The 19,808-nt window shown below is 38.1% G+C and overlaps 2 protein-coding genes across 5 annotated transcripts; one reads left to right on the forward strand and one right to left on the reverse strand.

Annotated features, from left to right (window-relative positions):
• The first annotated feature begins 196 nt into the window (after nt 1–196).
• gnpnat1 (glucosamine-phosphate N-acetyltransferase 1) lies at nt 197–5,505 on the forward strand. 4 transcript variants are annotated; one of them, XM_012868754.3, is made up of 6 exons: nt 197–326; nt 1,090–1,255; nt 1,369–1,431; nt 2,585–2,712; nt 2,977–3,038; nt 4,435–5,505. In XM_012868754.3, exons 2-6 carry the CDS (start codon nt 1,102–1,104, stop codon nt 4,580–4,582), a joined length of 555 nt encoding a protein of 184 aa, XP_012724208.1. In that variant the 5' UTR covers nt 197–326; nt 1,090–1,101; the 3' UTR covers nt 4,583–5,505. The 4 variants fall into 4 exon arrangements, with proteins under 4 accessions (XP_012724208.1, XP_012724205.1, XP_012724207.1 ...); XM_012868751.3 differs by having other exon boundaries at nt 226–326; nt 1,094–1,255; XM_012868753.3 differs by having other exon boundaries at nt 265–427.
• A 1,077-nt stretch (nt 5,506–6,582) lies between these two features.
• Nucleotides 6,583–14,541, reverse strand: styx (serine/threonine/tyrosine interacting protein). The gene is made up of 11 exons (XM_036136508.1): nt 14,333–14,541; nt 13,987–14,019; nt 10,974–11,027; nt 10,765–10,862; nt 10,617–10,677; nt 10,478–10,514; nt 10,364–10,403; nt 9,776–9,826; nt 9,625–9,697; nt 8,768–8,861; nt 6,583–7,181 (listed from the first exon to the last, which is right to left on the reverse strand). The coding sequence occupies exons 1-11, from the start codon at nt 14,390–14,392 to the stop codon at nt 7,108–7,110; spliced, it is 675 nt and encodes a 224-aa protein (XP_035992401.1). The 5' UTR covers nt 14,393–14,541; the 3' UTR covers nt 6,583–7,107.
• Nucleotides 14,542–19,808: the final 5,267 nt, after the last annotated feature.

The following is a 19,808-nucleotide window of genomic DNA, read 5'->3' on the forward strand; positions in this document are numbered from 1 at the left end:
AGTCTCAGTCCAAAGTTTTTGCCAAAGCTACGCTTCACCTACCTGACGTTTTTTGTTGCATCTTAATTAATTCGGCATCGTGTAAAAGTTCCCGTTTTGCAATTCACCCGATTCGTGTAAAAAGCAGGGCCAGATCCAGATGTTCACCAACTACAAGAAACGAACTGATTCGGGGAGCCAGAGGATTCGACTCTTGCGTTGAGCCAAACGATTCGGATCCCAAAGCAAGAGCCACAATTCCCGTCACGTCAGCGTGTTGTGCCACGTCACACAGCCGAGCTGCTGTTGGGCGGAAGCAGCAGCCGAAACACCCACGGGTGCTCTGCGTAAGTATGAAGCCCAGCCTCATTCAGAACTAGCGCTTATTCCTGCTCGTTATCTCCCGGTGCAAATTCGGCCGGACCGTGTCTCACCGGATTTCTCACTGGTAAGCTAACCGCTCTGCTCGGTCACCAACATTTATTTAGTTCTCCTTTCTAACACGCTGGGCAGCAGAAGCTCCTAGAAATACGTCGGGTAGATCTGTTCGCTGGCATCGAAGTGGTCTTATGGAGATGTTGGGATAAAAGTCTCTGAAAGCTGACAAATTTGACTTTTTATATATTTATTTATTTTTATATAGTTCTGTTAATGTTTCGTTATCGACGATAAGCGCTGTCGGTGGACTGGCATTCAGTTGTTAATCGGTTCACAGAGGAACATCCTTATTGGTTTAGGCTCACAGATCGGTTAGGAGCAATAAAGTGTAAAAGCACATGTCTTCACCATGGATATCAGGTTTAGGGTTTAAGGGTTTGTGAGAAATGAGCCACTCCAACATTACGCATCCTGGACCGTGCCTGGAAAAAAAAAAAGGATGTACGCGGAACATTTATTGGTGGGTGTGACCGTGACTCGTTTGGCAACCTCCACAGCCTGAAAATGTTTTACAGAACCAAGCGATATTAGTCAGGTCAAAGTTTTATGTAACTCTTTGAGCAAATAACGTCACCTGTCTGGGCTAAACAGAACATATAAGTCTAAGGATTGTAAGGATTTTGTATTTCTAGACATCCAAAATAATAAGTTCAGTGTTTGTCTGTTTCCTAGACAGATTGTGGAATGCTGCTGGACGAGTCTCCACTTTTTGATCCCTCTTTGCTTCGGGAGTTGGACTGGAACAGCAACACCGTGTCCTTCTCGCCTCCGATCTCACCATCCAGCCCAGGAGATGATCTGGTGCTCAGGCCTCTGTGTACGGCGGATTTTAATAAAGGTCAGTCTGGATGACTGTTTCACGCCCTTATTTACACAGGAATCATTTAGACAAAGACTGCGTTTAAGTTTGATGGGGAGCTTTAATTGACTGTACCGGGCTCTTGGTTCCAGGGTTCTTCCAAGTCTTATCTCAGCTTACTAAGACGGGCGAAGTCACGCCGGAGCAGTTTGTCAGTAAGTTACACTTAATGCTGCAAAATATTAAACACATAATTGTATTAACACTGCCCTACTGTGGATCTACTTGAATGTATTTAGGAATGTATTAAAGACTGCTTTTGCAATATTGCCACATGCAGGAGTACATTAATAAATCAGAATTTCTTTTGACAAGTAATTATTTCAGTAATTTAACTCAACAAATATAAATTCATACATTTTTTATGTAAATATACACACAGAGTTTTATATTTTAACTTTCAGCTAATGAAAACCACAAATTCTGTTGTTCAGAAATATAGAAAACGTCATTTGATCTGCACAGGACAGCTGACATGACAGTCCTGCAAGCAGTCCTATGCAAGCATGTTGTTAGAAAGTTTAGTGGAAGGAAAAAGTGTTGCAAATGATGAATAAGCAGCTACAAAAACAACCTTTTGATACAAAAAGGACAGAAAAAAAGTATTTTTAAGAAGACATACGAGAGAGATCCAGATGTAGCGATTTGCTCGCTAAAGGCTGTTGAAGAATACTGATCTCAGCCGATCCTGTCCATGGCACGCTGCACGGATGCAGTAATTCAAGCAAAAAGACCCCCGGTATGGGATGCATATACTGTTTGGTACGTAGAGTTAGGATAGGCTGGCGTTTTCAGATAAACTGGATTTTAATTTTTTTTATTTAGTTTTTATAGGCTGTAAGCCATAACCATCGAAATCAACCGAAATAAACTCATACAGATTTATTATACACTGTAAAAAAACAAAGAAAAAAAATGTTTTTTGTGCTTTTTTTTTTTAAACAAATTACTTAAGATACCATTTTGAGAATTAATATTTAAAAAAATATGCAAATTAGTTATAAAGGGGGGGGGGGGAGCCAAGTGAAAATGCCTTTTTAAACACTGTTGTGTTTCTTGTGTTCAAGTTCAAACGAAACTGTACGGTGATCAAACCTCCGACATAACATCGGAGGATGTTTCTGAGATAAACTAGCTTCAGGTTTCCTGAGAAAGTCACACAGGAGAGACCAAACACACCGAGCAGGGCTGGAAATAGCCTTGAAGCAGCCACAATATAAATACTGTAGCGCACATCGTGGGAAAAACACGACTGGGAGAAAAGCAGCGACCTTTCAGAAAGCTGTTCTCTTTTCCGTTTGCTTCTAGGCAAGTTCAAGCACATGAAGAAGACGGGAGACTACTACGTCGTCGTCGTGGAGGACACAAACCTGGGACAAGTTGTCGCCACGGCCACGCTGATCATTGAACACAAATTTATTCACTCCTGTGCCAAGGTACAGCACACCGACCACGGAGCAAAGAGCCATAATCTCTTTAGGTCCTCCTTATCGCCAGTGACATCAATTGGTTACACATTAATGCACTGATTATTAGAAGCCTAATATTTAGTCGGCTTAGTGCTCTACCCCAACTACCGTAAGAAGAGTATAGATTTACGTTGTTTTTTTTCCTAAAACAAGACCACTGGCTGCCCTCGTAAAAGCAGGAGATGCTGAAAATGAGCGAGTTGAAGATCTGCTGCCTTGTTTTGTTTGTAGAGGGGCCGGGTGGAGGAGGTGGTTGTCAGCGACGTGTGCAGAGGGAAGCAGCTCGGCAAACTGTGAGTAGGCCTGTGCAAAGCTGACAGCCCGCAAAGCTTTTATACCCATGACGGACGTGTATTTGTTTTAATGTTCTTCTGCTGTTAAAATGTCAGGTTGTTGTTGTGATGTAAAATAATTTAAAAAGAGTTCTGGAAAAACCATATAAAAAAAAAAAACGTTTTCCATCTACAGTATACTGTGACGTTTAACATCAATATGGAATGATGATGGCTTCATAAAACCTGAACATTTCTCCAAAATTGAGTAAAAAAAAAACGATTAAATTGTATTTATATAGCACCAATTCATGAAACATGTGATCTCAGGGCACTTTCCAAAGTCAAATTCAATCAGATTATACAGATTGGATCAGATTATCCAGATTGATCACAAAGTTTCCTCTCTAAGGAAACCCAGCAGATTGCATTGAGTCTTGAAATGTTCCAAACCCATCAGGCTGTGAGGACATCTATCTGAAATCCTGAAACTATCCTGCAAAGTTACTTTATTCTGAAATCCACTGCAATTCACTGAAATTTTCAAGCTGTATGAAAACCAAATTTCGTTCTGTACGCACTCTGTGCATACAAAATGACAATAAAGTTTGTCTAAGTCTAGACAAGCAGCATTCACTCCTCCTGAAAGAGCGTAGAGCCACAGTGGACAGTCGTTTGAATTGTTGATGGTTTTGCAGCAATCCCTCTTGTGGGAACAAGACAGAGGTTCCCAAGAGGCAAGCACTGGTTGTGTTTTACATTTGAAAACAATCCTCTGTGTTCTTCCCATGTCTGGACTAGCAAGACATAAGCAGCGTTCTCGCAGAATAACCCAAACATACACGCCTCGCAGCAACGCCCCACAGACCTGTGGAGGGATGTTTTATGGTCTGGTGAAACCAACCATGAACATTCTGCCACAGTTAGAAGATGCTCGCCACAGAAACATCACCTGACCGTAACAAAACGCCCTGCACACGTAAACATGCAGAAACTCAGACAGAAAGGCAGCGTATGGCTGGACCAGTACGAGCCTCAAAGACAAACGGTGAAAGGTTGAAATCTGTTCTGGAACAGTGGAGGGAGGATAAAAACGGGGTGATGTGCTCACATCTGGAGGCGTCTGCTGCACCGCCCAGGTCCAAATGACTTCATCAGGGCTTTTAAATGGCCGAGCCACTCTAAAACAAAATAAAGAGAAAATCTGTAGAGATGTCCTCACAGCCTGATGGGTTTGGAACATTTATGCCAGATATATATTTTTTTCTGAAGAGCTGTACGCGATAAATGTCTCTGAATTGATTTGTCGTAGTTTAAGGTTTACGTCACGGCATCTGGTGTTTCTTAGCAGAGCCGCTGTGTATAAAATGTTTCTTAGAAAGTTTCCTTACTCTTCTTCTCTTTCTTCTTCTCGTAGGTTGGTGTCAACGCTCACTCTTCTCAGCAAAAAAATGAACTGCTATAAAATCACCCTGGAATGTGCTCCCACAAACGTGGCTTTCTACCAAAAGTTTAAATACAGCGCTTCAGACGAGACTTACATGCAGTGCCGATTCTTCGACTGAGCATTGTGGCGTCAAACAGCCACTCAGTTCTGGTGGGGATGGGAATGTCATGCGCCGTTTCTTTTCTTTTTACATCTGACTTCTGCACTTATGATGAGGGTCTTAAGCACTGATGGGGGTGCTCCCTGGGATTGCATTTGATGTTAAATCTTATCCGACAAGGCATCTTAATTTCTGAACACTTGAGTAAACGTGTCGGTTCGTTGAAGCTCAGTTTGACATAATAATCCCCCTTTGGTAACCGTTGCTACCTCAACAGGGCGGGTATCTGCTGTTATTTTCCCTTCATGCTGGTCCCTGCAAATGTATTGTTTCCTCATAGAAAAGGAGTAATTAGTGAGTACAAAAGGGACAACAAACATAATAATTTGACTGGGTTGCTACTGTTATTAAAAAAAAAAAATACAATACTGTAAAAAACATAAAATTAGTGTCTTACTACATGGTAAAACTACAAGTAGTGTTTGTTTGGACACTATTTCATGCCCCCCCCCCCCCCCCCCCCAAAAAAAAAAAATCAAGTTTTATTTGGTGTAGGAACTACCATGAGATCTGGGTTTTGTTTTTCACTTTCTGGTCCGTCTGCTTCTCTCAGCAGTTTCGTTGCTGGACACCTTGAATGAAGTTTTGAATACAAGAAGACTGTTAAACTATTTCCAGTGGATGACAAATTTTTTTTTTTAAGAGGCTGTAGGAACAATCTAATGAGGCTTTCCTTCCATTCGGGTAATAACTGGATTTAGATTATACATTTTGTAACAAGAAATGAATACAAGTGATTTTTTTTTTTTTTTTTTTTGTAAATTCATTTTTTATTTAAAGATTTTGTAGTTGAGTTTTATAATTGTGCTTTTATTCTGGGGAACATATTTAAAATAACTTATTTCCAAATGTCAATCCAATAAAATATTCTATGATCTGTAGCATCCCTCCCATTTTCTGTGAAATTACCCAACAGGTCTGCTCCGTTGAATGGTGCCTTAATTTTCAGATAAAATATTTTAATATTTTCTGATATTTAATGTTTATTTTAATAATTTATGCCTTACTTTTCGGAGACTGCGGCAGAAATGTAAAGCCACAGGATGTGAAAACTGGGCGATAACCTAAAGCTTCTCTACAGTAAATGTCACACATGAACGCTACAATTAATTTGGTGAAAGAGGCTAATTTTCTAATTTCACACATTGACCTTGTTTATTTTTCAATCATGTTTTATTAACTTTTGAAAAGTGGGATTTTTAAACCCATTATTACTATAAAATGTTAACACAGTATCCATCTATTATGCAAAAGACATGGAGGCATCTCATTAAAAGGGAAGATAATTAAAGTTTCTGCATAATTATGATTAAATTGTGAGACTCTGATACATTTCACACAGATTTAGATAAAATAGAATAAATTCGGTGATTATGGCTTACAGCAAATGAAACTTCCAAATTCAGCTTAGAAAAGACTGTTGAGTAACTTAACGGACTGTACAGTATTTGCACCAAATACTGAGTTGAGGTTCATTTTGCATGAGTAACTTGATATAATATAGCAGGGCCTCTGAACTCTGCCTAATGCTTGACTGCCCTTTGCATCATGAAACTTTCGAGGCTCTTGTGCATCTATCAGTTTATCCTTCCACTCAACTTTCAGTCATAACTGGCATACTGGACTCTACTGGACGACTTTCCAAGCCAGCAGTTTTCCCCTTGAAGTATTAAATATCTAAATTTTTGGTGATCATGTTTTTCTTGCAATCAGACTTTTGGAGTTTAATTACTAGATGTAAGCCATAATTATCATAAACAGCTCAAAATATATAGCACGTTGTGTGAAACTAAACGGCTTCACTTTGTTGACAAACACAAAAATAACTTCACTGATATTTAATTTGAGATGCACCTGCATAGTAAAGGGCGAAAGGTTTGATTACATTTTCAAACTGAGTGAAAAACGCCTCTGCATCAACTCCTGTTAAAATGTAAAAGATAAATAAGACACATTTGTACAGTACTCTGGACTTATTTTATTAAGCAGTGTTTTAGCAGTTTTGTGTTCTTGACTGTCCCACACATCAGGCCGAATTAGTCCACGACCTCATTACTCCTGAAATAAAGGCATAGCTACTCCTTATGTCACCTGCTGGGCGACATCTTGGCTCCACTCCCTTTTGCAGACATCCCCAATCAGGTCATCTTCACTAATTCAAGTATTCAAAGTGCATTATTGCAATACTGTCCCGCTGCAAATGCAAAATGCTTAAATACTATAAAACTGCAAAAAAACAAACAAACAAAAAAAAAACTTTCAGTGCATTCTGCTCAGAAAAAAAACAAGTTATCCAATTTGACCATTGTTCATCAGTACTCCATGTCTCAGACATGAGTAACTCGTCCTCCCACCCTCTACCCCATCCCCTTAGAAAAATTTCAAATATTTACATTTTTAATCCCATTAAAAATGTAAAAAACATGGAGAGAAAAAAAAAGAAAAAGAGTGCACTGTGCCACACAGCTTGAAGTCCATAAAGCTCAGCCGTTCTGTGTTGCTGTGACCTGCATTGCTCCAAAATCTTCATCCTCCTCCAGGCTGCGTTTGCGGCTTCCTGTCAAACAAATGTGGAAATAAAATAGATCAAATAAACCAATTCTAGAGAAATGGTCACAAATGAAACTTCCCATTATTCACGTACAAAGCCTTTAGTTTTAAAGCCTTTTTTGTAAACTGTTTTGCCACATCCAGCTAATAATAATAATACAGCATTTAGGCTTAGAATATTGCATCAGACCAATAAAAAAATAATAAATGCAGAAATGGGGGCTTAGTGAAAAGTAGGTTTAATACTGGCTTAAAGTGTTGTTTTTTTCTTCCAAAGGTACTTTTAATCAGTGACCTGGCCAACTAGATAATGTGTAACACTATAATCTGTGCATATCAATCTGGGGTTCCATCAGAATACCTTAATTAAAGCTCCTAGCTGCTGTCCCTGGACCTTTCATGGAGTCAACAGTCAGAACTTTATCATTGAGAGGAAAGGAGCTTCGGACTGGTGTGCCGAATTCGGACAGCCTTTAACTTCCACGTCATGACGTGACAGAAACACACGTGGAGGATTCTAGTCTTACCTGAGCCTACAGCCTTCTGAACGTGAACTACAAAGTGTGCGCTCGTTGATTTCCGTGAGGGGGTTGTGCTGATATGTCATGCCACACAAAGGATTGTGGGATATCTTAAGGGTTCTTAGCACCAATAAGGGACGTTGTAGGGTTCCCTAGGCAAAACTAGCAGTGGGAGGGAGCATTTAGGCTCCTTTTCCTACCTCCTTCCTTACTGACTGCACTATTCGGACAGCACTTATGCCGATCACTGACACACTTCCACTTTGGCTAAAGAGTCCTTGCTCTATAAGGGTATTTATATTGAGCCTAAAACCAACCAAAGGTAATCTAGTCAAGGCACTTCTTGCTGTTCTTGCAAAGATGAAATTGTGGATTCGGACAAAACAGATGTGACAGCAGCAGCTACGCGTGCGTCCTCCTGCGCTGCCGTGTTGATGTTGGTTCAGCTGTGGGCTCGTCAGCTGTTGCTTTCATTGCACCGGTGTGTCCCGCCTTAAACCACAATACTGAGACGAGATTGGCCCGAATCGTGTTTGCTTTGGACACAAACGGTTGAAGCCGGAGCGGTACAAGATGGATTGTCATGCATATGTGAACGCACAAATACCGTGAAAATTAAGCTTGCAGGCAAGAATATTTAACCAGGAAAACAAGATATGATGCATACAACAAAATTTCACAGATCAGATGGAGAGTTGGCCTGAGCCGCTGCGACTGAGAGCGGCGCCACTCATGGCCGACCTGACCAGCATGTCTTTAGTGGTAGGGGAAACCGGAGGAAACCTACGCAGACACGGAGAGAACATGCAAACTCCACACCAAAAGGACTCAAACCCGGCACCTTCTTGCTGTGAGGCAAGAGTACACGACTGCACTACCGTGCTGCTAGATAAGTGCAGAGAATAACAATGCTGGCATAAGTTTTATATACGGTATTATATATAGGTGGATTTGGTGTACAGTATATAAAATGATATATCTGCCACTGCTGTAAGCAATGACCTGAAGAAATATTTCACCGGCATGGCCAACTTTTACAACGCAGAAAAGTACAAGGTGATCCTAAACAGACCTGCCATCCCAGCTTGTAGAGAGAAAGACCTGCCCAACTGCATTGGTGACATCATTTTAATGGTCAATTTGGCCAGGTAGATAGCTTCATATTCCTGCAAAAAGACAAAACAAACAAAAAACAAATAAAACAACTCATAAATAATAATGCAAGTAACAGCGATCACTTGGCTCACAAACTTCCTACTCACTGCCCTGTCCTAGTTTTGCTGAAAATGTGTTTTCTCAACTATTTATGTTCATGTAAACTATGAAAAAATATAAACATGTAGAGAGCAACTGCTTCTTTTGGTTATTGAACACAGATATATTCTTAAACTTAATCTGCAACAATCTTGCAAACACTTTAGAACAATCCTATAACTAAGACAAGGTAATCATAAGCTTATAAAATGCAAGATTTTAAACCTCTAGACTCAACATACGTTGTAGACCAGGGATCACCAACATGGTGCCTGTGGGCCTTTAACGACCACAGCCTGTTCTGTAAACAGCACAACTCGCTACTGAGCTGCTTCTAAAACTTTATTTTATTCTGTTCCTCTTCCTGTTTATTCCCACTTGCATTTATATGGATTTGAAAACAACAATATCTATAACAAAACATGAAAAATAGGTTTATTTTATATAAAGTTAAGGTGAACTCTGACTCTTCTAGTTCAAATGTCAGCACTGGTAGCCCATGAAATAGCTCTTAGTTTCAAACAGGTTGTTGGTCACTCCTGCTGTAGACTCTGGTGTATGTTGGCATTCAAACTTGCTGTATGAATGTATTTCTACATAAAAAAAAAAAAAAAAAAAATACTACTGCAGTTTAATATTTTTCCAAAGCCCCCTTCTTGTTGAACCCAGTCTCACCTGGAGTTGGTGGACAAACCCTACATTTGGGTTGATGCAAAATCTCCTCTCCTGAACGTAGCTGAATGCATCCCTGCAGAGAGTTTACAACCACAGTCTCCAAATTACTCTGAAAACATAACAATACGTTTTGTAAAATGAGCAAAATTACCTGTATTTCATCCCAAACGTTTCCATAAGGTAGGCAATCACTAAGGCAGCGCTAAAAGGAATAAACATAACAAGCTTACTCAGACAGTTGATCAGATTTTACACAGGATATATAATTCTCATTTACACAGATTGCTTTGTATTAACTGTAAACCTTACTCAGGTACACTGCAAAAACCGAACTAGAAATAAGTAAAATATTCTTCAAAATTAGTGTATTTGTCCTTGATTTGAGCATGTAAATAGGATGATCTGCCAATGGAATGAGATTTTTGCACTTAAAATAGGAACAATTCATCTCCATCACCTTATTTTAAGGGCAGGGTGTCTAATTATCTTATTTTAGGGCTCAAAATTCTCATTCCGTTGGCAGATAATCTTATTTACCTGTTCAAGGATAAATACACTAACTTTAAGAATATTTTACTTATTTTTAGATCCGTTTTTGCAGTGTAATTTAACAGAAATAAAACCTTAAATTACATATTCTGAATTTATAGGAATTTCTCTTTTTAAATTGAGTTGTGATGTTTTGCCTTTAGATTACACCCATCCAACGATGTAATGTGCCAAACTGCGCACAGCTCACCTTCTCGATATCCCTGCATTACCGTGAACGAGTACCTTTCCTGGAGGAGCAACACATCGGACTGTAGATCAGTACGAAAACATTTAAAGCACGACAAACAGCAGGGATCCTTACCCTCCGTCGCCAAGCAGCTGTCAATAAACTCTTTAGTCTATAAAAAAGGAAATAAGACAGTAAAAAAATGTCAATGTTCTTTGAATCAACAAGTTTCATTTTTTAATATAGAAAAGTTCAAGCCTGATCTGTGACTTACCGTAGGAAAAAAGCGAATTATATTTTCTACTGGATTGTCAGCAATATCTAAAACAAGATATCTGCAAGAAATGTGTGTGACATTACATTCACTTAATCAAATCATAAGCATGTGACGCTCTGAGCAGATTACATTTCTGTGCTCTTACCTAAATCTATGCGAGAAATTGGGTTTGATAAAATTGGCTTCAATGTCTTGGCGAACACAAACTATATGCGTTATGCCGTGTCTCTCAAGAGCTGGCAGCTAGAAGACAAAACGGGGGAGAGTGAGTGAGTGGTACGAAAAACAACACTTCTTTTTCTTTTTAGACATGCCAGTGTTTAATTACCAGAGGATGAATCTTGGTAGTATTACCTTGCTTTTCATTGCAGCAGAATAGGGCCCTAAAAACAGTCCAGGTAAAATCTCCTGGACAGAAATATACACAATGACACACAATCAGCAAAGGCAGCTACTTTTCATCGTTTCGTTATGGGCGCCATGTTCCAGAGCTGAGCCGCACTGACAGATGGGACCATCATATTTCTGTTTCTTAAGCTCAGATTTTACGAGGAAAGTGCGTTTGCCAGCAACGATTTCGGACTGCGACTGAAATGAAAGCTGTGACATTATTTGACGCTTTACCACTGACTTAAACGACAATTAAAGCTGAAGTTTACGGGACAAAACACCCATCAGGCATAAGATTATGACAGCTGTCCGTGGACAGCCAAGTTACTCTATCTCAAATTGTTTAATAAATTAAAGGTTCTTATAGAAAGCTACTAGAAAACGCAGAGTGTCAGTTTGTTTTATCTCATGTAGATAGCCGAGCACACTGCTTACCTGGGAAAAGCACATCATGCACTCATTAGGCACATTTTAACCACGCAACCCAGAAGGTTTTTGTTCTCCTAGAACTTATTTTCCCACGACGCTCTATTATATCTCGGCTGTTTTATTGGGTTTAATTCTAATGTTGGGTCCAAAGCAAGGACATCCATGTAAATACATCCGCTGTAAATACAGCCGTTTTTATGGATCTCCACTTCAGCCACTGAATGTGGGAGAGAAGCTCCTGTTGTAATGATAAAAAGTTGCGATTCCAGCAATAAAACTATAACCGATTATGTCACCGCTGTTAGACTTGTGAACTTCTGGAAATTAACTACAAAGTCCTTGTAAAGGTCCAACTATCAGCAACTAACTTTACAGGGATCTGCCAACAGAGACTCAGTGACTCTCCCTTTGGTATCTTTTATTTGTGCCTCACAACATAAACAGTTTAAAATGTTAAAACATTTTTTACTTTGACTGAAAAAGTTACTTCCTAGTCCAATATGGCTCTCTTTCCAAAAATACTCCATCCAAAAATTCCCGGTAAATGAAAAAGTACCACCATCCAGCCAGAGCCAGTTGCTACCCCGGTAATTTGTTTTTACCCAGGTAGATGCAGTGGAAACAGAGAGGGATAAAGAAAGGCCTCAGAAAAGAATCCTGTTGCCAACGATGACACATATGCAGTAACGCAGGTTTTGTCTGTTATTGGTTGCAAAACATCCGAGCCAAAGCTCTTGATCTACTGGTCTGTCTGCGTTCTGACGCTACCTGAAGTTCATGAGTTACGGATCAGTGTCCCCCCCCCCCCGAGAAATGTTGTTTTTGGAGGAGGAGGTGGGTTGCATACACTTTTGAATTTGTCTTCAACTTAATTTTCCATTAATATCCCACAATACAGCTTCACATGAGCAGCCGACCTCTTACTCTCTCTCTCTCTCTCCATCTGTTTGTTTATTCATCCGTCTCCCTTTTTATGTTTCTGTCTCTATCATATCATTATACATGGTTATAACTTTGCTTTTCTTCCTTCCTACCTCTTGATTGAATGAAAATCTCTTTAAATCTAGATCTACTAGAGAATTTAGAATACTTTTGAGCATAACTTTTATTCGGTGTTTATTTTATACATATATACATTTGGGATCCGTTTCATATGATCCATTCGTGTGTTCTATGTCGCAACAAAAATGTGTTTTCCAAGAATAAAACAGCCATCGGTTTTCCGTCGAGTTTTGTTTCCAGCAGACAGACTTTTGGAGATGTGCGACAATCAGAGGAAATTGTATTTTTGAAGGATGCCTGAAAACGACCAAAGAGTCGTTTACTTGTTGAGACCGTGCTGTATGTAAGGCACAAAGCCCGACGAGGTGTTTATTATCAGAAATTAATGGACAATGTGGGGCGTGAACCGTCCTCCAGTTGCTTCAGCAAAGTCCATTCATTTCTGATAATGGACACCTCGAAGGGCATTTTCCCGCCTATACAATGGTCACTTGTGAAAGAAAGAAATCTTAAATCAATTAATAATACTTTAATGTTTTTTTCACTGCTAAAGTCATTTTTTTTCACAGCGGCTCAGAAAACTATTTGATATCTCTCGCTTTGACATTTTGCCAAGGTAACCAGATCTGGCCCCAGAACTTACAAAGAATTATTTCAGAGGGCAAGTACACCTTTCTCTTTTTTTTCCCCAGCTGCATCCCAGTCTTTAAAAGTATGAAATTCACCAAATAGGTTAAAGGAAACAATAAAATCACTCGTTTTGTCAACTGCCTTGCCATTAACAGCTAACGTTTGAGCCATTTAGAACAGTCAGGCTATTTGAGCTTTTTTTAACAGGTGTCCTATGACACTTTAGAACGAATACCCTGCAGCCAATCAGAATTGAGTAATCATGTTTATCTAGTTGATACAATCACCCTTATTATTGTATTAGGCAAACGTTTCGTTATGTTCAAATAATCGCGTGAAAGCAAATGTATCCAATTCCATTGTAAGCCACTGCAACAGAAAAGAACCCGATTATCCCATCATATCCCCTGCAAGGGATACAAATTCAGTCTGGAATAACTTCTTGATCATTTAAGCATTTACTGCTTTAACGCACACAGTATGTTCCCCCATGGATGGATGGATCACAATGGATCACAATCACTGCAAGGTGGTAGAAATCGCTCCTTAGAGATAGGGGGAGAAGCTAGCAGAGCCACTGTTCCTCCACATCGTAAAGGGTCAGTTGAGGTCATTATAGCACCTGATCAGGATGCCTCTTCAAAGCCCAGGAATCAGATCTCAGATTAGTGAAACTCTGGATGGCTGCATATGCCCACTACAGGCAGCATAGTGCACCTTGCCACAAGGTAAAAATGTTTTTTATTTTTATTTTGGGAATGTCTTGAGAAGCACAGCAGATTTTAGGAGCAGCGGTAAGATTAAATATATGCATTTTAACCAATTTTAAAATGTAGCTTTTAGCTACTTCAAATAAAATTGATTCGTTTAGGTTTGCACATCTTTTGGGGATTTCCCAAACAGACATCTGACGTACCTGCATTTCTCTCCTCATCGGATAAGCCCAGTCCTGCAACAGGAAAATGCACAAACGAGTTTAGAGCCCGAGGGGATTAATAATCCAAGTTTATTTTGCTGTGTGCATACGTGGCTAATGCTAGCTAGCTACTCAGTGTTGATTACGCCAAGAAACCTACCAACACTAAGACATTTAAAAACAAACAGGGTTTCAAATATAAACAACACTCTCATATATGCACAATGTCACACACACAAACCCCTCTGTGCTTGTGTATTTTTCTCCGGCGAACATCAAGGCTGTTTGTTAGCCTAGTTAGCCGCTCAGAGGCAGTGTACCCTCGGCAGGCAGACGGGACTCTCACCAGAAGCTCCTCCTTGGTAGCGGGCAGAGACGGGAACTGCAGTTTGTTTTCCTCCTCCATTCTGCCGTCGACTCGGGCTTCACCGGCTTTGAAGAGGTTTTTTTTTTTCTGACAGTGGGGTTAGCTGGATAAGCAATGCAGTCTGTGAAGAGGCTCCACATGCGAGTCCGCCATGCTGCTACCTGACAACAGTGTCACGTGATCCTTCAGCCGAACGCAAGGAAAAGAGCGTGGATGAAATAAAGGCAAGTGGGAAATGGTGCCATCTGGTGGCCAATGTACAAAGCGCAATAATAATAATAATAATAATAATAATAATAATAATAATAATAATAATAATAATAATAATAATAATAATAATAATAATAATAATAATAATAATAATAATAATAATAATAATAATAATAATAATTACATATGCATATTCATCCACAGTCTCGAAGTTGGGGGTTCACTCTGGAAAAAATAAATAAATAATAATAATGATAATAATAATAATGAATACATACGCATAATTATCCACAGTCTCTGGGTTGGGGTTTCACTCTGAATAATAATAATAATAATAATAATAATAATAATAATAATAATAATAATAATAATAATAATAATAATAATAATAATAATAATAATAATAATAATAATAATAATATCTTGCGACTTCTCAGGTTGCTTCACAGTTCTACAATAAAACAGGTTTAAAACAATCTAGAATAACAAATCCTAATATAATCAAGATTAAAACATAACAAATCTAAAACAATAGTATTGAAAATATGGCCAACAAAATGCACTTAAGAAAATCATAGAGTAAGTCTTATTTTCGAAGGTCCAGAAATAACCTCCCATGGTTATAAGGGTGTTTCCATAAAATGTAGAAAACAAACTTTACCAAAATGTGAAATGTTGTGTGACTGCGTGTCTACTTTTAAGACTAAGCTTAAAACTTTATTTTTTTACAAAGCTTATAGTGGCTTATGTTACCTTGAGCTACCTCTATAGTTATGATGCTATAGGCTTAGGCTACTGGAGGACAGCAGGGTCTATTTTTCTCACTCTGCTGAGTTCTCCTACTGTTCTCCAATTTGCATTGATTGTTGTTTTTTCAGCTTTTAACTTTTTATTCTCTCTCTTTTTTTTCATACTAGGCACACCTGGTCTGGCGTTCTATTAACTGTGACATCATCCAGGGAAGACAGATCACCCGCTATTATCATCTAATGTAGAACAGATTACTGGATCAATGTGTGCTTCTGTGGTTGTTTGTCTCTCTTGTTGTGTCTCTGCTCTGTCTTCTCTAACCTCCAGTCGGTCGAGGCAGATGACCGTTCATACTGAGCCTTGTTCTGCTAGAGGTTTTACCTTCTAGTTAATGGGGAGTTTTTCTTTCCACTATCGCTTCATGCTTGCTCAGTATGAGGGATTGCTGCAAAGCCATGGACAATGCTGACGACTCTCCCTGTGGCTCTACGGTTCCCCAGGAGTGAATGCTGCTTGTCGGGACTTTGATGCAATCAACTGGGTTCCCTTAGATAGAAATTTTTTTTGACCAATCTGTATAATCTGACCCAATCTGTATAACCTCATTGAATTTGACTTTGTAAAGTGCCTTGAGATGACATGTTTCATGAATTGGCGCTATATAAATAAAATTGAATTGAATTGAATTATTCATAAAAAAATATGATATCCATCTTCATTATGGGAATGTACTAAGAACACAATCTTTACAGAAGACTCAATCATTTAAAAACACAGAAAAGACTTCCAGATGTTCACCGCTGCCTTTTCAAGGCCATCAGTGCTGAAAAATGTCAGTGTTGGATGTGAGCATGCAACCGAGAAGATTTTACTGTGGAATCTGACCAGAGACACTTGTATGTGGTCTCTACATTATTAAATTATTAAAACTGTCTATGTTAAATCCAAGTGGCACCCCTGATATGAGTATAATTAAAGCCATCTTTGCTTAAAATTTCTCTCATCAAAATGTTTGCACAGCTTTTGAGTTTTATTCTTTTGTTTCCCCCGCATTATCTACTTAAGGGAATAAATGATAGTAGGTAAGGGAAACATTTTATGCGAAGCTGTTAAGTGTGAATAATTCAAACATGCTTTTGTTGTTGTCTCTGAGATGTGGCATCTTATCTATCTTATTATTCAGTGTTTTGTTCACCGTTGGGAGTGTATCTCCCCTTGTTCACATATCAGAGGAAGATGAAATCTTTGTACCTGACAGAGGCCAGAAAGTATGTGTGTGTTTGGTTTATGAGTGAGATTGTTGGTGATCTCATATAATGGACCCCAGCTTACAGCACCCCTGGTCAGCATACAACAAGACTATAAAAATTGCTTCCTTATCAGATACAGAACAGAGCTGTTTCCTGCTGCTCTTATTCCACTGACACACCCACATCCAAAATTAGTCTTTGAAGAATATCAGTTACACACATTCCAGCTTGAAACACATTCCTCTTGTTTTTTTTGCCCCCCAACTTTTTGTTTCTGCTTTCAAGATGCTCTGTGTGAAGTGGTTTCCTTGCTTCTATTGTTTAGACTTACAAGATGAATGAATACAATAGTATTTAATTATTCAAACATGGTTAACTCTAAAAGAATAAATGTGCTCCTCTGGAGAAAATGTTTATTTATTTAGTAAATCTTCCGAAAGTGGTGATCTAGTTTTTTTTTTTTTTTTAGATTTAACTCCGGGTCATCTGAAAATGTCGAATTTCATTAAAACAACATGTTAAAGAGGCTTAGTCACATATTTTGACCATAAAAAGAAAGCATAAAAACATATATTCATCGTCAAATAAAACAATATATGCCAAGCATTCATACTGATAGTATTTACTCAGTCCTTTTTGAGCCTGAAAATAACTTTTCACTGGGCGTGATCAGCAGACATAAACATGGTTGTGCTCCATTTGCTGGCAGTACCACAGGACTTTCATAATAATAATAAGAATAATAATACATTTTATTTGTAATGCACTTTTGATACCAAACCTCAAAGTGCTACTGAGGCTAACAGATTAAAAAAACAAACATCAATAAAACAGTCAATAAAAACATAAAAGAATAACAAAATATACATAGAGAAAGAAGCTTTAGTCAGCTACTGTAAGCAGCAGCAAACCATCCTGCAATGCCTCACAGTAAAGTGACAGCTCGGTGTGGTCGACGACCGACCTGATCTACATGGTTAGGGTTACTTGATATTTCACATTATGAAAATAATGACTGTCACCATCAATATATTTTTTTTATGTCAATGTAGTATGGTGTGTCATGAAAGAATACTAACAGAATGATCTAGTTATACCCAGATTCATTTGAATAAATTATTGTCATTTTTCGACCCACTGCAAAAAACGAGATTGCGTTTACAGCAGAGAATATCACATAGTTAGCTAGGTGGAAAACAAGAAGTGTATGCATCCTTTTATTTACCTCACGTACATTTTTAAATCAGTTGACAAAGTTACATAATTACTGTAGCAGCCTGACAAAGAGAAGATAAAAAGATCATGACCCTGAATAAAATAATTTCTCCACTTTCTGTGCTCATTTAGTACTGTCCAAGGTTGCAAGGGCCCAGATGACAAGCTTGAAGAGCAAGCTTGGTCACAACATCTTGGCTAGAATTGTTTTGCTGGAATTTTCATGTAAATAAAAGCAATTTTAAATATATTTTTGCTTAATCTATAGTGTGCTTTTGTGGTCACTTGCATTTTTTTCCACAAGGACATTTATACTGAAAGCAAGCAGCAAGGTCACTCCTGTAATGCAACGACAGAATCTGGAGACTTAATAATTCAGCCAACACAGAGAATGAACATTTTAAAAGGTTTATTAATAATAAACTGGTTTTGCTGTGTCTCCACTGTGGGGAGAGGAGCAGGGTTAGTGGCCGAGAACAACTCAGTGGAAGTGCTCTGAATAAAAGCAACTAACCTTCTCAGATGCCAGGAGGTTGCTCTGGCTCTGATGATTGATCCCAAAGGCTCCAACTGGGTGATTCGGATCCCTTACTGACTGATCCGAATCACAGCGTAAGTTTGCAGGGTAAAGGCTAACAGGCTAAACTTAGTCAGTTCTGGAATGTATAATTGATGCAGCCAAAATCTAAATTTTTAAAAGTAATGGCATTAAAAAGAAGAAGATATAGTGCCATGGTGCACACGGGAATGTACAACAGCAATTAAACAGTGGAATAAGGCTTTTAAAATGCTTAAAAAAGTGTTTCCAGAATCTAATAAATTACAACAGGAAGCAAGCCAAAGTTAGGAAAATTATAGGAAATGCTAAAAGGGATTATTAGAGGAAATATTGTGAATCACTGGGGAAAAGTCTTCGTTAGATAGTGTTTGGAATATTATTTTAAAAGTGTCTAGAAATTCTAAATATTATTATTTCCCAATAGTATAACAGATAATGAAAATAAATCTGAGCTATTAGCTAAAGTATTTGCAAAGATACTTAGTACACAGAATCTGAATAGTAAAGAAAAAAGAGGATGATAAATAACATTATGGAGAAATGTTGAATTACTTCATAATGAAGAATATAATGAGGATGTTATTAATATGAAGTTTTCTTTGATATAATTAAATTAAGCATTGAAGAATTCCAGAAAATCAAGTCCTGGTAATGCTCAAATCAGTTTTTGCATAATCATGGTGGTGTGAGGAAGGAGATAATACTAAAATTATATAAAAGATTTGGGAGGAAGAAAAAGTACCAAAAACGTGGAAATAAACAATTATTATTTGTAAACCAGGGAAAGATCCTACTTTGGCAGAAAGCTATAGACCAATTGCTCTTACATCATGTTTAGGTACAGTTATGGAAAGAATGGTAAACAACAGATTAATTGATTCCAAAGATATGATAATGTCTTATCAATTTAGATTTAGAAAAGGTAGAAGTACTATAGATCCAGCATTGTGTCTAGAATATGAAATTAGATAGGCCCAGATTAATAGTGAGAATGTGATAGTAGTCCTTCTTTGATGTGGTAAAGGCATATGACATGTTATGGAAAGAAGGGTTGTTGATTAAAATAAAACAAATGGGTATAAAAGGTAAAATATACAGATGGACAAAAAAACCTCTTAACTGAGAGAAGTATTAGTGTAAGAATAGGCAAAGAAATAAGTTATGATTGTCAAGTTGAAAATAGCACTCCCCAAGGTAGTATAATTAGTCCTATATTATTTTCTATAATGACTAATGATATTTTTGTTGGTGTTTCATGATTTGCAGATGACGGGATATGTGAAAGAGGGGAAAAATATAGAATTTGTAAAAGGGAAATTACAAGAGGCATTACATAGTGTAGAAGCTTGAGCATTAGAATAGGGATTTAAATTTTCAATATCCAAATCAGAATTTGTTGTCTTAATATGACTCCTAAATTATATGGGAATGATATAGAAAGAACAGATCAAATCAGGTATCTGGTTTGATA

The sequence above is a fragment of the Fundulus heteroclitus genome, chromosome 4 (genome assembly GCF_011125445.2).
Source record: "Fundulus heteroclitus isolate FHET01 chromosome 4, MU-UCD_Fhet_4.1, whole genome shotgun sequence".
Lineage (NCBI taxonomy): Eukaryota > Metazoa > Chordata > Actinopteri > Cyprinodontiformes > Fundulidae > Fundulus > Fundulus heteroclitus.

What these genes read in the sequence shown, in the direction of transcription:
- gnpnat1 (XM_012868754.3), top strand. Translation starts at nt 1,102, where the DNA reads ATGCTGCTGGACGAGTCTCCACTTTTTGATCCCTCTTTGCTTCGGGAG. An exon ending in TACGGCGGATTTTAATAAAG is followed by an intron (nt 1,256 to 1,368) that starts GTCAGTCTGGAT and finishes TCTTGGTTCCAG; the next exon opens with GGTTCTTCCAAGTCTTATCT. An exon ending in CACGCCGGAGCAGTTTGTCA is followed by an intron (nt 1,432 to 2,584) that starts GTAAGTTACACT and finishes GTTTGCTTCTAG; the next exon opens with GCAAGTTCAAGCACATGAAG.
- styx (XM_036136508.1), bottom strand. Translation starts at nt 14,392, where the DNA reads ATGGAGGAGGAAAACAAACTGCAGTTCCCGTCTCTGCCCGCTACCAAG. An exon ending in CGATGAGGAGAGAAATGCAG is followed by an intron (nt 11,028 to 13,986) that starts GTACGTCAGATG and finishes ATTTCTGTCCAG; the next exon opens with GAGATTTTACCTGGACTGTT. An exon ending in AATGCAGGGATATCGAGAAG is followed by an intron (nt 9,827 to 10,363) that starts GTGAGCTGTGCG and finishes TATTCCTTTTAG; the next exon opens with CGCTGCCTTAGTGATTGCCT.